Source organism: Mesoplodon mirus (genome assembly GCF_964341445.2).
Source record: "Mesoplodon mirus genome assembly, chromosome: 13".
NCBI lineage: Eukaryota > Metazoa > Chordata > Mammalia > Artiodactyla > Ziphiidae > Mesoplodon > Mesoplodon mirus.
This window is the reverse complement of record NC_138989.1, coordinates 18558892-18576140: the sequence shown is the minus strand read 5'-3', so window position 1 is coordinate 18576140 and position 17249 is coordinate 18558892. Positions and strand designations below refer to the sequence as shown.

General features: G+C 41.4%; 1 protein-coding gene across 2 annotated transcripts in view; it reads right to left on the bottom strand.

The window, feature by feature from the left end:
• Positions 1-10665, bottom strand: part of MYO1H (myosin IH) — a gene marked incomplete at its 5' end in the record, with an annotated part of 46498 nt that extends 35833 nt beyond the window's left edge. Inside the window, 5 exons of one of the 2 annotated variants that reach the window (XM_082641074.1) lie at positions 2250-2429; positions 4764-4844; positions 5809-6007; positions 7285-7400; positions 10525-10665. In XM_082641074.1, the coding sequence (XP_082497200.1) occupies positions 2250-2429; positions 4764-4844; positions 5809-6007; positions 7285-7400; positions 10525-10650 (702 nt within the window). The remainder of the gene's footprint in view (positions 1-2249; positions 2430-4763; positions 4845-5808; positions 6008-7284; positions 7401-10524) is intronic. The other variant, XM_082641073.1, reaches the window with a different exon arrangement.
• Between the last annotated feature and the right edge of the window lie 6584 nt (positions 10666-17249).

The window sequence follows — 17249 nt, the reverse complement described above, 5'->3', positions numbered from 1 at the left end:
CCTCAGAGGACACCTAGAGGTTTGGAAGCAGTGCAAATATACTACAAAGCAGTCACAAAGTTTGCCAAAGTTACAGGAGAATAGGAAATCGATCAAAATAATACTGGTGAATTGCTTGAGCCATTTCCAAAGCCACTGTGGCATGAGGATCTTGCCAAATTAATCGGGCCAGAAAAAATCGGCAAGGATAAAGGCGTGATACATTCCCAAAGAGAGTGATTTGATAATCGAATGGTTAGGAGAAGCCCTACATAAATGGAGTCCTCTTAAATGGATGAAATCCATCCTTAATGGATGAAGTCCTCAAGGAGTGTAACAAATTGATCCTCTGATCATGCTATGAAAAGCCAAAGGTGATGCTTCCATACAGCTCTGTTGGAAAAATGAGGTCCTCAAAAAGAAAAAAAATCAAATTTGATTTATTCTTTGTTCTAAGAATTAGTACAAAGTTTGTTAAGTATAAAATGAGATTCTTTTATCTTCCTGATTTAGCTGCATTTTTCAAAATACATTTCCATCAAGTCATCTTTTCCTCCATGATTTACTATAACACGCTGGTCTTGATTTTACAATATTCACTTTATAAGACCTGGCTCTCTTTCTTAAATGATGTCCCTGCTTTGTACTCTGCCAAGTGACCTCCGTTCAAGCCAGGCCCAGAGAGAAGAGAAAAATCCAAAAATCTTGGGGCAAAAAGGTGCTAGCGACATCAAACACTGAGAGGTACACTACATCCTGAGCATCCCACACCCTAGTGCTGGTTGCAAAAAAATTAGTGCTGGGAAGTTAAATTCTGGAAGCCACTTTGTACAACACTACATCCTAGGATTGCTCATAGAAATGGTCTGAACTATTTCTATAAGGGAGTATGTTAATTCACTTCGCAGAAAACAGTTCTCGGGATGGAAGGCAGGAAGGTGCAAAAAGTCTTTGCCAAACTAGTTCTGAAACAGAATGAAGTACCATAGGCTGTGGACACAGATAGACAGTGTGTTTCTATCACACTAGACCAGAAGCTCTCACCGCAGCTGTGCATTAGAATATCCAGGGGATTCACTGAATTACATTTAATCACCAAGGAATGTTTAAAACAACCTGATGGAAAATATTTCTACAGTGGAAAGATCTGTCACCACCTTAACCTAGTGATCAAATTCGCATCACGGGCTTCCCTGGTGGCACAGTGGTTGAGAGTCCGCCTACTGATGCAGGGGACACGGTTTCGTGCCCCAGTCCGGGAAGATCCCACATGCCGCGTAGCGGCTGGGCCCATGAGCCATGGCCGCTGAGCCTGCATGTCCGGAGCCTGTGCTCCACAACGCGAGAGGCCACAACAGTGAGATGCCCGCATACCACAAAAAAAAAAAAAAAAAAAAAAATTCGCATCAGTAACAGTGAAGCAATGGACAACATGTGTCTGCTGAGATGATGCAGGATGCCTACGCAGAGCATCTATGCAGTGTCCTTACAAAAATATTTAATCTCAATTTACTGCTCTAGCATCTTCACACTGTTAATTTTATGAAAAGAATTAAGAGTCTAGATTGAAAGAAACATAATAACTGATGCATGATTTTATCTTAGTTAGAAGAAACTGCTATAGATAGTATTTTGAGGACAATGGAAAATTTGACTATAGACTAGTTAGTAGATGATATAAGGAAATTATTGTTAATTTTTAAGGTTCAATATGGTAGCACGGTATAAGAAAATACTCTTATTTTTAGAAGCTACATGCTGAATTATTTGTGACGGAAGTGCCATAAAATCGCAAATTGCTTTAAAAATGGTTCAGCAGAAGTTAGATGATAGAACAGATATAGCAAAGTGGTAATTTTTTAATGTGAGTGAGGCGTGTAATGATATTGATTCAACTTTTCTGAAAACTGAAAATGTTTATAATAAAAAAAATTATAAGAAAAAAATAATAAAACCACCCTGATGTCCAGGTCTTGCTCTAGACCAATTAAATATGAATCTCTGGAAAGTAGAGCCCAGGCATTTGTGTGTTTCAAAAGCTCCTTGGGTGATTCTAACTTCAGCCAGGGCTGAGAACCACTCACCGAGATATCGGTTACTTTACCAAGATGATATACCTGCCAGGTGTAAAAGGAGGGGTCAAGACACCAATCAGTAGAATACCTCCACAATGGTAATGAGAAAGTTACTGAACACCCCACAGAAGTCCCCCAAACACCCCTGATCCCCCCCTCCAAGGGCCACCAGAACCAGGTGCTGGTCTTTCCAACCTGTGAGAGGTATTTATACAGCTGGGGATCTCGCTCAAGTCCCAGGTAAGCAAGGAGCTCTTCTTCCCCACCCTCTAGCAGCTGGTAGAAGATGTGGAAATTCCGTTCACCGTGATTTTGATAGACGACTCGAGACTTTTCTATCAAGTAACTGATGATATGCCCGCCTACAGGAATGCCCTTCAAAAGAGAACAAAAAATTCAGGGAAAAAAAACCCCAATAATCAAACCACTCTCTTACTGGTGTCTTCTGAGGAACTGAAATTCTGAATTTGAATCAAGTCTGATCTAACGATCTTCTAGGATTAGTGTTTTCTGGGTTCCGTTTCAAAAAGAGTTTTGCCTACGCCCACGGTCATGAAGATATTTTCTGTGTTTTTGTCTAGAAGCAACTGTTTTACCATTCACGTTGAGGACTGTGATCCTTCATTATTCAATTTTTGTATATGGGGTGAAGTTGAGGCCAAAGATCTCTTTATCCTCCATATGGATTTCCAGTTGACCAGCACCATTTATTGGAAAGACAATTCTATGCATACTGAATCACAGTGGTGCTTTGGTCATAAGTCTGGTGACCATATACGTGAGCGGGGTGGGGGGAGGGGTCTTTCTCGACTCTCTTCTGATCCATCAGCCTCTTTATATATTCTTGTGCCAACATCACACTGTCTTAATTATTGCTTTAAATAAGATATCCAATAAAGGGTTTGTATTCCAGAACATATATAGAACACTTGCAAATCAATAAGAAAAAAAAACCAGACAGCCCAATTAAAAATGAGCAAGAGACTTTAACATACAAGAGAATTTTTAAATGACCAACGGGCAAAATTTCATTAAAAATCAGGGAGATACAAATTTAAACTACAGTGAGAAACCACTATACCCCACCAGAATGCCTAAAACTAAAAGGACTGACAATACCAAATGTTGGCAAGAGTGTGGAAAAACTGAAACTCTCAATTATAACATTGCTGGTAAGAACCCAGCAATGCCACCCCTGGATATATACCCAACATAAAGGAATGTGCTTATATCTACTAAAAGAGGTACAAGAATGTTCACAGCACTATTTGCAATAGCCCCAAATTGGATACAACCCAAATGTCCAACACAGGAGAACAGATAAATGGTGACAAAAGTCGAGCAATCAAAAAATGAACAATTCCATGCAGCAACATGGTTGAATCTCACAGACATGTTGATTGAAAGAGGCCAAACAAAATAGAACAATTGTATAATTCCATTTTTCTGAAGTTCAAGAAGCAGCAAAATTAATCTGTGATTATAGAGGTCAGAAGAGCGATCACCTTTGGGAAGGGGGGGGTATTGTCAGAGACAGGTAGGAGAACCTTCTAGGTGCTAGAAATTTTTATATCTTGATCTGAGTGGTGGTTACACAGGTAGATTCGTATGTAAAAAATTTATCAAGCTGTATACATGATTTGTGTCCTTTTTACTATGTGTTGACTTTCAATAAAAAGTGAAAAAATATATATCATTATTAAATTTTTTTCAAAGTCTATGCACACACCACCAGACACCCATGTTCCAGCCTCTGGGAAACTGAGTCAGTGTGTCCTCACCACTACACCGAATGCTCAGCCAGTTACTGTTCTCTAGCCTAAGTGTCATTTTGTCACTTGGAATTATATGTCCTTGAGAACTCTGTCTACCCCTCCTACTTGCATTAGCCTCATTTAAACTCTGTGTACAACACTACCACACTCATTCAGTATGTGTTGTCTCTGGCTACTTTCATGCTACAAGAGCAGAGTTGAGTAGTTGAGACAGAGGCTGTATGGTCCCTAAAGCCTGAAATATTTACTATCTGGCCCTCTCCAAATAAGTTTGCCAACCCATGTCATATAATTATGTACACATAAGCAATATATTGTTTACTTTGGAATGTTTTCAAGTTTTTTAAGAAATGGCATCACACTGACACCCAGCACGTTCTCATGACCTGTCTACATTGTGCGTAGCTGGCGTTCACATGCTCTCACTGCCATAAAACATCTCATTGTGTGAGCATCCTACTATTTGGCCATTCTCCTGTTGATGGGCATTCAGCTCTCTCGAGATGTGTTGGTTCTTTTCCAGTCCCTTTACCATCGTGAGCAGTGCTGTTGTGGGCATCTTTGCACATCTGTAGGAATATCTCCAGGCGTGGAATGGCTCCACCTTAGATTATGTGATTTCAACATCACAAGATGATACATTGTTTTCCAAATGGGCTGTACCAATGTCCTCCCCGCCAGCAATGTGTGAGAGTTCCTAATGATCCACATCTTCACCAACACCTGGTATTATCAGACTTCTTAATTTTTGCCCACATAGTAAAATATGTCATTGTGGTCTTTATTTGCATTTCCTAGAACTAGCACTAATCCTGGATTTTTCAACTTTTTGAGCGAATAAATGCCCTTCCTCCCTTAAGGTGCCTTGAGATGGGTTTCCATTACTGGCAAGTTAAGGGGTCCCCATGAAGCAGTAATAGGAACTTCAGTGTACCTTAAAGTCAAACTGTATGTCCATGTATTTTCCAAATCTGCTGGAGTTGTCATTCCGGAGTGTTTTGGCATTTCCAAAGGCCTTGGAATACAAAGGGAGGGGAGACTGAACCAAATTGTCATTCACTGCCATTTAAGTCATTAAGTGTCATTCAGTGTCACTTAATGTGTCACTCAATGACATTAAGTGTCATTCAGTGCCATTTAAGTCATTCGCCATGCTCATTGAATTCCTGACCCTAAATGACATGCTCATTGGAGGAGGGGAGGGGGAACCAGGAATGAAAGCCATACTTTATCTTCTAAGAAGGAATCACTATTTACAGAGGATTTGATGCCAAATTTTGGGGCTGGACCAGAGAAAAGAAGGGAAAAATATCTTCTCCCTAGAATCCAATCTAGGAATAGATTGGAAATGGCCTAAGGAGAGGTAGGTAGGACCCTAGGCCCTTGCTGTTCTAGAAGGGCACAGTTAATGGCCCCCATCACCAGACACCTTCCTATATCAAAGATGTAAACTGTTCAGGCCAAAGGTCTACTGGGAAAATCCCTTCAACCATAAACACCTTTTATGCAAAGAGCAACCAAAACACAGGAGAAAATAACGTGTTCAAAATCATCCAGCAAGTCAGTGAATTGCAATAGTAGAAATAATAATCATCAAAATGATTTTAATTAAACAATAAAAATATTAATAAATAATAAGAGTATTATTTTAGTGCTTACTAATTCTGCTGTGTGCTTTTTATGCATTCATCTTGTTTAATCCTCAAAACCTCTTAAGAGGTAGGTACTATGAGTAGACCCATTCTCCAGATGGGGAGTGACTGCAGAAGCTTGCTGGTGCATGACTGCCCCAGCGTTAGTCTCCAGGCCTGCTGGACTTCAAGGTCACGCCCTTCAACCACAATACTACCCATGTGATCCACTGCCCTCTTCTTAACTTCCAGACCTGCCCATTTTGACCGACCTACCCGAACAGAAGATTCTTCTTACTTGGTGACCTCCCTGGAACTGCCCTCTCTAGGTCCTCAAAGATCGCTCACCTCCAGCACTGGATTGGAGAGTAGCAGTCTGTCACGGGCTATTTGTAGTGACTCAGTCATTGGGCAGGTCACTGCAAAATACTGGAGAATCTTCTTGGAGGCCTCCGTTTTCCCTGCCCCGCTCTCTCCAGAAATGAGGATGAAGTGGTTATTTAGCTCAGAGCACATCATGCGGTAAGCGTTGTCAGCTATCGCGTAGCTGGGGAAGTAGTGAGACAGAAACGCAAGGAATGGAAGTGACTATAACACTCCTTCCCTTGACTCTGATGCCCACCAGAGCAGAAGGACAAAGTACTCTGCCTCCCAGAAGCCACGTCCAGATTGTGGTACAAGGCACTTAGTTCAGACAGATAGCAAACCTTCACCATGACCCACTGACTGATCACTCACAGTGTATACTAGATATCAAAACTCTAACAATAGAAGAGTTACAGTGAAGAATTGGGGCAGGAATAAAAAGATTTTTCAAAATTTACCAATTTTTTAAAAATCTATCAACACTTCTTATAAGAATAAGCTACATACTAAGTTACATCCCCAAGAGATGCTCTATTAACTGTAGGTGGAAATAACATTTTGTCTAAATATTGGGTAACTCAATAGATATAAGATCTCGTGTTTCCTTCCCTTCGAAACCTAAAGTACTAAGAGTATAGAGACAGGAAACCAAAAAGATTTGAAAAGTTCTGTGATAACCTTAGGACAAGAGGTAAAACTAGTATAAGAGCTTTATCTACAATATCAGAAAACAAAGCAGGAAGGTCTCTCAAGGGTATAATTTTAGTATGTGGCTGAGTTTGAAAGCTGAGTATTTCAGAAATCACTGGTGGTGGTGAGGCAGAAAGGTTCATAAATGCCTTGGGAGTGGAATAGGTGAATCACCAAGAAAAATGAAGGGGGAACCTAGATATTAGCCCAGAAGTCAACCAAGGAGGAGAACTGGGAAATTCAGCAAAGCCCAAGTCATATATAGACCAGGCAGGAAATTGCTTTTCCTATGGATCTGCAGCCCTGGTAAGTTCCTACTAATGGGCATTCTTCTCAGCTGCCATGACATTCAGGTAGCAGTAGAAGGCACTATAGCAATCCATTTCCAAGAGAAGACACCTCCCTAGCCACATTTAGATTTCTCAGGAGTCATACAAAGATTCTACTTCTCATCATATTTAAGCTTAGATTTGATCTCCTGATGTTTTCCACTGTTGAAAGGCAGCAGTTTAAGTGAGATACACAACCTAATGAGCATGCATCAAGGATGTACATGGTTGGGTGGATGGATAATGGATGGGTAGATGGATGGGTGGGTGGATGAATGGATGGGTGGGTGAATAGGTGGATGGGTGGGTATGTGGGTGGGTAGATGAATGGCTGGATGGGTGGTAGGTGGATGGGTGGGGTGAAGGGAGAGAGGGGAAAAAAAGAGAGGTAGAAAGCAAGGAAAATACTCCTATTGCTGACCTCATGGGTGCTACTTACACATGCGGTGGCAGTTCAAAGAAATTGACCCCTTGATAAAGTTCCATCTGGCTCACAGTGTAGATTCCAAGCTCCTGGTATGGGTTCACAGACACAAGGAGGGTCCCAATATACGTCTAGAGGAACAGACCAAAGCCCTAGTGAGGAATTTCGGGGTGCAAATGGCTACAGCAAAAGACCATCACGTGCTATATTCCTTCAGTGCTGGGACTATAACACGATAAATAAGACAGGTGGGGAGGGGGGGCGCTCTCTGCTGTTATGGAGCCTACATGACATAGGCAGGCAGACAAACAGCCGAGGGACCACGACTGCTTCAATTAGTGTGCTAAGAAAGGCATAAAGAGAGTAATGAGTGAGTGAATGACTAAGGAAGGCCACCTTAGCTAGTGGGCTTTGGGAGGCTTCTCTAAGGAGATGACATCTGAGCTGAGACTTGAAGGATGATGAGCCTGTCATGAAAAATGTAGGCAGGAAGGGCATCTCAGGCTGAGGGGACATGTGTGGCTCTACGTTGGAGGCCAGTGAGGGAGGGGAGACTAGAAAATGGTAGAGAGGATGTTGGGGAGGGTGTGAGCTGAGACCATGCAGGGTGTCATTCCACATGCAATGGATGTCAGAGGGCCCACTCCCCGCTACTGAAATGAAACACTGCCCTGAACTATTCTGTAAAAGAGATGACTTTGAGGGTGTACACCATAATCTGATTGATTTGTGTTTCACAAAGGTCCTTCTGGTGACTGAGTGAAAGCAGGGCAAGCATATATACCTGCCATCTAAAACTGGGCAAACGCTCCCACTACTGGCATTTATTTCTCTAGATCTCACTGTTGGATTCAACTAATATTCAAGCGTTTGAAGTACTTATATGTGTAATATAGCCACTAAAGAAAGCTTCTTGGAATATGATTATGAATAAAAGTTCTAAGCTCTTATATATAAAAATAAATATTTAGGCTCCTTTAAAAATACATCTGGAGCACGGGCTCTAGGTGCGTGGGCTTCAGTAGTTGCGGTGAAGCCCTGCACTGCAATGAAGAGTAGCCCCCACTCACTGCAACTAGAGAAAGCCTGCGTGCAGCAACGAAGACCCAATGCAGCCAAAAATAAATAAGTAAAATAAATAAATTTATTTTTAAAAATCCCAGTATTAAAAAAAAATACATCTGGTACTCAGATATAGAGAATAAACTAGTGGTTACCAGTGGGGAGAGGTGGGGGAGAGCAAGATATAGGTTTGGGGGTGGGATGTACAAACTATTGGGTGTAAGATAGGTTCAAGGATGTATTGTACAACACGGGGAATAGAGCCAATATTTTGTAAGAACTGTAAATGGAAAGTAACCTTTAAAAATGGTATAGGGCTTCCCTGGTGGTGCAGTGGTTGAGAGTCCGCCTGCCAATGCAGGGGACACGGGTTTGTGCCCCGGTCCGGGAAGATCCCACATGCCGCGGAGCGGCTGGGCCCGTGAGCCATGGCCGCTGAGCCTGCGCATCCGGAGCCTGTGCTCCACAACGGGAGAGGCCACAACAGTGAGAGGACTGCGTACCGCAAAAAAAAATAAATAAATAAAAATGGTACAAAAAATATATCTGGTATTTTCAGATTCTGAGTTTGTTTGTTGCTTTTCATTTCAGAGTCTCAAAAGCTGGAGGTACTCAAGCCTACATTAAATTATGCTAAAATCATTCCAACTATTGTTTCCAATCTCTAGGACAAACTCAGAGAACCGGATCACAGATGAGTATTTTGACTAAAACTCTGCATCGCTTCCATCAGTAGAAATCTTCCAAGATAGAACACAGTTTCTGAAATTTACCTGTTCAGGTTGGAAACATTTCGTTTATCCATGATGATCCTATCATCCCACTTATACTTCCCCAAACCATACTATTTCTCTTCTGCTTATACATAAACTTATAGATGAAATTTATTTCCACGATTAAAAATGTACACTCTGAGAAACACTTTGCTTGTTTCTTTTGGTAACCTTGGTTTCCACATGTAGACTAAGTCACATGCACTATTACAAACAAAATAACTATAAGAAAAAAAAATTTTTTTAATTTTTTTAATATTTTTAAACTGCTTCTGATCATCTCATTTACTCTTAGCAAAAGCTAATAAAATTAAACAATAACACACCCACCCACACAGACACACACACACACACACACACACACAGAAACACTGTTGACTGCACCCTTAAAGGAATTTACCTGAACAGCAACCAATCAAACCAAGGTGGAGTGATAAATGGAGATCTTAATAAAAATTGACCACTAGAAGCAAGGAGACCAACTTGAACAGAGTTCTGGTAAAATAATGCAGTCTTGACCCTTGAAGATTCCTGGGATATGGTGGACATCTCTTATTTTTGCCTGCCTGGCATCAAGTCCCCCTTCTTCCAACAGATTCCTCTGAGAGAACTTCTCCAGCTCTCAGTCCATATCATGAGGTCAGGGGGCCACTGGCCTCATCCCTCACCTCTAGAAGTGGGCCTGGGAATAGCCTGGCCAGTCAGAATATTCCTCATTTCTACCTATGGGGATTGGTTCAGAGATAGACACATGACCCAACATGGGCCAATCCTCCATCTCCCAGAAGACTTGCTCCCTTCTCAGTAGCAGCTTTCCTTTTTTTTTTTTTTTTTTTTGCGGTACGCGGGCCTCTCACTGTTGTGGCCTCTTCCGTTGCGGATCACAGGCTCCGGACGCGCAGGCTCAGCGGCCCAGCCGCTCCGCGGCATGTGGGATCTTCCTGGACCGGGGCACGAACCCGTATCCCCTGCATCGGCAGGCGGACTCTCAACCACTGCGCCACCAGGGAAGCCCTCAGTAGCAGCTTTAAGAGGATAACATATCAGCCTGGTTCTGCTGGCAGTCACCTCGCCACCATGCAGAGAGGCTGCTCCAGAAGGAAACTGATGCAAAAGAAAGCAGAGGGATGGGAAAGAGTCCTCAAGACATCACCCTTAGACCCTAGATCTATTTCTGGACCCTGAAGTTACATAGGTTGATAGATTCCCTCTTGCAGCTTAGGCTGATTTAAGTTGGGTCTCTGCCACCAGCAGACACAAAAGTCTTAATTCAAAGAATCAAAGTGTACCTGACAGTGGTCCCTCGACACCCCCCTTTAATGCCTAACCTAATTAGAGTGATACTGTTCATGATCATCGAGACAAGACCAGAAGGGAGCCACCACTCTAGGAAAAACAGCTGAGAAACGGGTTACATTACATAGATGAGGTTCTCGCTGAAACGCTTGCGAAGGTTGTCCAGAAAAGCAGATTCACTGGTGTAGGCATCCAACAACACAAAATCCTGCACCCCGACCTTGTCCCGGGCAGTCAGCGCGCCTTCCATGTGCAGACGAATGTGCTTCCGTCCCACTTCTTCTTTCTACAGGAAACAGAACATTCCTCAGCAACTCGCTTATTCTGTCATTTTTATTGCTCGTCTAAAATGGAAATAGTAAGATCCCAAACTCTGGGGATAGCTGAGAGCAGAGATTAAATTATGCTCTCTTCATTAAGCATTTATGATCCAGTTAGGGATACAAGTAATGATAGTAAAAGCAATAACTGTAGTAACAGCGGCTGCTGCCAGGAACTGAGCATTTACTATGTTAGTCACTACACTAAATGCTTGACATGTATTATCTCTCTTGATCCTCATTCTGACCCTATGCTCTTATCATGCCCATTCTACAGGCGAGAACACTGAGGACAGAGAGGTTATAAAACATGTCCAAGACCTGCCAAAAGGCAGAGTCAGAATATGCACCTAGATAGCCTGGCCCTATAGCCTGCTTTCCTGACCATGCTGTACTCACTGAATGTTAGTTGCCTCAACTTGCTATGTAATTCAAAGATGAGTGATGAGAACATTGGTCAAAAGGAGACTATCTTGTTGCAGAGGAATATTTCAACATCGACAAAGGACAAACTTGGAGGGTCTCCTCCCAAAGGCTGGGCTTCAGACCTCCCCGGAGAAGGTTGGTGGCAGCGCGCTGGATGGTGGAGAATCTTGCTAGGTTACTAAGGGCAGACCAGGCAGCAGAACAACCCTCCCAGGAACAGACAAGCAAAGGGAGCCGGATCACCGCTGGGCGGGAGACCTGGTGCTGCCCTGTTTGGGTTGGGAGGGCCGTGGGAAACAGCTCTCCAGGGCTCAGGGAAGCTGAGGCTGGGGGTGTGCAGAGGAAGTGGGGAGCTGCTGTGGGTAGGAGGGCTGGAGTGTGTGATGTCTGTACTGGGAGGACTGTGGCAAGGTGGTGACCAGGCCAGGGCTGCAAAGTCACAAGGGACTCTGTGCTCTGGGCACACAGTCCGTGTATGTCTGCCTGCCACATCCCACTGTGCAGCTGATGGCAGCTGAAAGGCAAGGAAAAGCAAAACATCACAAAAGGAGCTGTGAGGAGAAACCGTCTGCTATTGCAATGTCCTTCCAGCACCTTCTAGTGACAAAGACTGACATCATGCCTTCTTCAAGGAGAAATGTTTAAGGAGTCCACTTCATTATCCCAGAGCAGGTACGGAATGGTGAATTTGGATCTGAGAGACAATAAATGGACACCTGGCACATATGGCTGTGCAAAGTTCCTAGAATAGCCGCAACCATCTTGAAAAAGAAAAACAAAGCTAGAGGACTCACACTTCGTTAAATAATCAAGACTGTGTGTCAACTGATTTTTGTCAAAGGTACCAAAACCACTTGGTGCGGAAAAGGAAAATCTTTTCAACCAATGGTGTACAAACAACTGGATATCTATAAGGAAAAATTGCATTTCAACCCCTACATCAGACTACATACATATGTATATTATACAATAAAATATATTGTATATTATATACATTTATATATGTATATATAAGTATATAGAGTTAATATATATTCATTTGAGATGGATTTTAGATCTAGATATAAATGCAAGATCTGTAAAGCTACTAGGAGAAAATAGAGGGGAATATCTTTTCATCCAGAGAAAGGCAAAATTTTCTTAGGACACAGGAAGAAATAACTATAAGAGACAAAAGAAAAAGAAATTAGAACTTCATCAAATATAAACCTTCTCATCAGAAGATACTGTTAAGAAATGAATCAGCAAGCCATAGACTGGCAAAAAAAAATGTTCATGAACTATATACCTGCAAAGAATTTGTGTCTAGAATAAAAGACTCCAACAGCTCAGTTAAAAAAAAGCAAAAAACACAGAAATTGGGCAAAAGACTTGAATGGCTGCTTCACAAAGGAAGATAGACAGATGGTCAATAAGCACATAGGAAAGTGCTCATCATTAGTAATCAGAGAAATGCACATCAGAACCGCAATGAGATGCCACCAGAAGAGTTCACACGAAAAAGACTGATGACATCGAACATTCCCAAGATTGTGGAGCAGACAGAACTCTCATACATTGCTGGCAGGAAGGTAAAGCGATGGAACCACTGGGGAAAAGTCTGGCAGTTTCTAATGAAGTTAACCAAACCTCTACCCTTTCATCCAGCAATTCCATTCCTAAGTATTTACACAAGAGCAATGTAGACATATATCCACAAAAAGACTGGAACATGAAGGTTTGCATCAAATTTATTCATGATGGTCCCAAACTGGAAACAGTCCAAATTCCTATCAACTGGAGAATGGTTGTGGAACATCTATACAATCGAATGGGTACAGGAATAAAAGAGAAATGACAGGTATGCACAATGACACAGACATTATGCTGAGTGAAAGCACTCAGACACAAAAGACTGCACGCTGTATGATTCCATTTATATGAAATTCTAGGACAAGCAAAACTAATCGACAGTGAAAATCACAACAATTGTTGCCTGGTTATGGGGGGACTGCCTGGCCGAGGACATTTTTGGAGTGATGGAAATATACCCTAACTTGAGAGGACTCTGAGTTACATGGGTGTATCTATTTGTCAAGATAAATGGTTACGATGTTGGACATTATGATACATGTACATTTTGTTTTAAAAAGAACCATAAAAAATAATCAAGTGGGGAGAGGACAGGGAGTACGTGGAGGTAAAAATGATAACAGGATGGCAGAATGTTCATAATTGTTGAAGCCAGGTGATGGGTACAGGAGGGATTATACTCTTCTGTTTACTTTGTATTTGCTTGTAATTTTCCATAATGAAAAGTTTTAAAAAACAAGATCACCACCAGGTGTCTCCCTTCACTAGCTAAATGGAGCTAGAAGGCACAATCACCTGCTAAGAATGAAAACGATGCATTTAGATCAAACTATATTAGTGATTACAAATATTCCCGTTTTAAATATTTTTTATAAGGGAGGCAGTATAGCATAGTGATGAAGCACAAGGACTGTGGAACATGAGTCTGTCCAGCTTCAAATCCTTGGGAAAGTCTCTTAATCTCTCCAAGCCCCAGTCTGTTTCATGTCTGTAAAATGGAATATAATTGTACCTACTTCATAGGGTTATTGGTTTGAACAGAACCATGGAAAGCTCTTGGAACAGTGCCAGATACAATATCAGTTCTGTGAGTACTGGCTTCTGTCCTCATTAATATTAATAGATTATTAGAAACAAGACCATAATAAAGCAAAAAAGAAATCCGCTGGTAAGTAGTCAACAAGCCCCATATTAACTTAGGAGTGGGCTGGAGTCTGAAGTAATTTCTGGAGCTGTACCCACAAATATCACTGCAGTTAGATCTCTGCGGGTGGAGGGTGCAGAGATCGTAACAAAGCTTCTTTCTTATTCCAGTCCTAGAGATGGGAGCCACAGCATGCTTACAGGAGTGAGTCCTGCAGTCAGCCCCAGTGCCTTATGCGAACTTCCAGCCCAAAGATATTTGACAAAACCTCTTAGATTAAGGAATGTGACAATAATTTTAACCTGCAAGGGCCAAAACACAGTCTATCCATGTCAGCCTGGAGTTTTGTTTGTTGCAGTATTTCAATTCTAATATCTGGATTTCTTTTATCTAGTTTGTTTCAAAATAACCTTTAGAAGGTGTGAACAAGCTAGAGGATCCTAATGATATTGACAAGAATGGTCAGAGGGATGAATATTGGAGCAGAAAGGGGGACAGTAATAAAGAAATTGAAGGGTTTCAGCTTTGACCAAAAAGAAGACGATTAAGAGACTTTATCAAGAAGAGAACATTAACACCATAAATGACCAGATAAGAGGGAAATTAAAGAGTGAGAGGTCTTTACTATACCTATGAAATAACTCCATCTTTGGGGTAATAAAACTGTAGTAGATACCACCACGCAAACACACACAGCAGTGATCACAAACTCTGCTACCTAAAGAGCAGGTACTGGGATTCAATCAAGCTGCAGGTGGCCGGGACTCACTTAAGACTAGGGAGTGAATGGCCATCTGTGTGCAGCCACTGCTCAGTTTTGGCTGGTTGACGGATATACGGCTTGTGTTGCCAAACCTTTCAATTCCTCAAGAGAAGTTTAAAATGTAGAATTTTATGTAAAGTCCTATAGCATGTATTTAGCCTCATGGGACATTAGTTTGCAAGCTCTGCAGCAGACACTGCAAAATAAAGCAGGCCACCCTTTGTCTTGGATGGTTTCGGTATTTCACTCATCTGAAGGCAAGGGATTCAATGAGATGCTCCCAACGGGACCAATGTTTTGGAAGCATCATGTTGTCAATGGTGATCTGATCATATCACCTTCTACACAATCTAGTGCTTGACCCAGTGTGTCCGGGGGATGGAGGGCAGTGCAGGAGGTGGGCACAATGTGAATAAAGATGGTGAGATGCTTTGGCAGCAACAGAAATGCCTGCCAGATATTCCATGGGCTGCCCCACATTTCCCCTTGCATTTAGGTGGTGTCACATAACTACTTCTAGACAACAGGTTGTGAATAGAAGTGACATTTGTGCCAGACCCTTTGGTGGGTTATTAGGACTCCTTCAGTGCTGCAATGATTGAGAATTTCTCTCACTGAATGGATGAGCCACAAAACCAAAACAGCCTAGATTCCTGAGTCATCACATGGAGAAGTTCCAAAGAATCATCCAGACCCTAGTAGACTTTGTGAACACAAGAAATAAACTTCTGTTATGGTAAACTTCTGAGAGTTGGGGGGCTGTTTGTTACTGTAGCCTAAGGCTGCTTAACCTGACTAATACAGATGCCAAAAGGCTTTTCCATTGGTAGAATAGCAGTTTGAATGTGAACCACAGCTCTTGCATGTTAAACTCAGCCAACAGGTTTGGCTACTATCCTTAAGCTTGGAAAATGAGGAGGCATTTTTTTAAGGGAGAAAGTAAGTCCTAGAGTTGTAGCTTTTGAATTTTATTTTATACTTCAGAACACTTTGTTCAAGGTAAGTCATAAGAAACCTCAATATACAAAATTAAAAAGCAGAGACTTTCTGATTAAGGTGGAAGGGAAAGTCTCCTTGGGAGAGAGTCTGAGGAACCCTGAGGGCAAAGGAGAGTTTGCAAACCCCTGCATGTCCCCTGTATCATGTTCCCCAATCTTCATTATTTGATGACTTCCTTTACATTTATAGTCATATCAGTATACCACCAGTACTATTTTTTACCTCAAATATTTCCCTAAAGAACTCTTTTCCTGTAAATATATACAGTTAAAGTTTTATTATGAAAAAATGTTCACACACAAAAGTATCAAATGCATACCAAACCCAATGTACCCATTACTCAGCCTCAACAAATATTAACTGACGGCCCCTCTTACTTCAGCTATGCCTCGCCACTCCTCCTGACACTGGAGGGATTCATTCAAGGTAAGTCACAGATACCATATCACTATCTATAAATATTTCAGTAGGTATCTCTAAAAGGTAAAAAGCTCTTAAATTATATGTACACAACACCATTATCATATTTAAAGACCTTCACATAATTCCTTGATGTTAATTATCATACACAATCAGTGTTCAAATTTCTCTATCTTATATGATATTGGTATAGTTGGTTTGCTCAAATTAGGATCCAAACAAGGTCTACACATTGAATTTACTCAATGGGTCTTTCAAGTCTCTCTTGTTCTATGGGCTCCCTCTCCTTTTTTCTTGCAGTGTATTTGTTGAAGAAATTGGACCATTTGTCCTATAGAATTTCCCACCTTCTGGATTTTTGTTGACTGCATACTTATGGGGTCATTTAACATGTTTTTCTTTGCCCTGCATTTCCTAAAAACTGGTAGTTTGACTTAGAGGACTTATCAAATACAGGCTTGAGTTTTACTCAGGCAAAAAGACTTTATAGGCAGTGAAGTGTACTTCCAGCGGAAGGCACATAAGGTCTCACTGTCATTTTGAGATGTCAGTGCTCTTATACACATTGCCTAAATCCACATTTTCTTAGAAGACTGCAAAAAAAATGGTAACGTTCCAGTTCTACCACTTCTTCATTTATTAGCTGGGATCTTTCTATAAAGAGAAACCTTATCAATTACTTGGTTACCCTGAGGTACAGTTTGAAAAAAAAAAAAGGCAGGATAAATGCTTGATTTCCCATTTTCAGAATAATCAGTTAGTTCTGTAGCATCCTTCAAAGGGGACAATGAGTTTTTAATATTATGAGCTAGTAGGTTTAAATGTATTTGATATATTTCATTCCATGGCAATTATTTATCCTTACTGATGCTAAAATTATCCGATTTTTGGCCTGTGGGAACCTTTTAAGTGGGCTCTTTAGTCCTTTTGACATGGCCTTAATAGTCTTTGATAGCTTCCCATGCTTATTAAAATGCCAAGCTGTTTTTAGGTTTATTTTATATATTGTCAGCCCAGACCTTGAATCTACCCAAGGAGCTCTGGTTTCTTTCAGGGGGGAGGTGGTAGATACCATAATTAGACACTAGGGGTGCTCATTGCCACTGGGTTGATCATTGTTTCTAAGGCTTTTCACTAGAGAGCAAGGAAGTATTCTTAAAATAAAATACGTCATGGGTTTATTCTGATTCTACCAATTCATACAC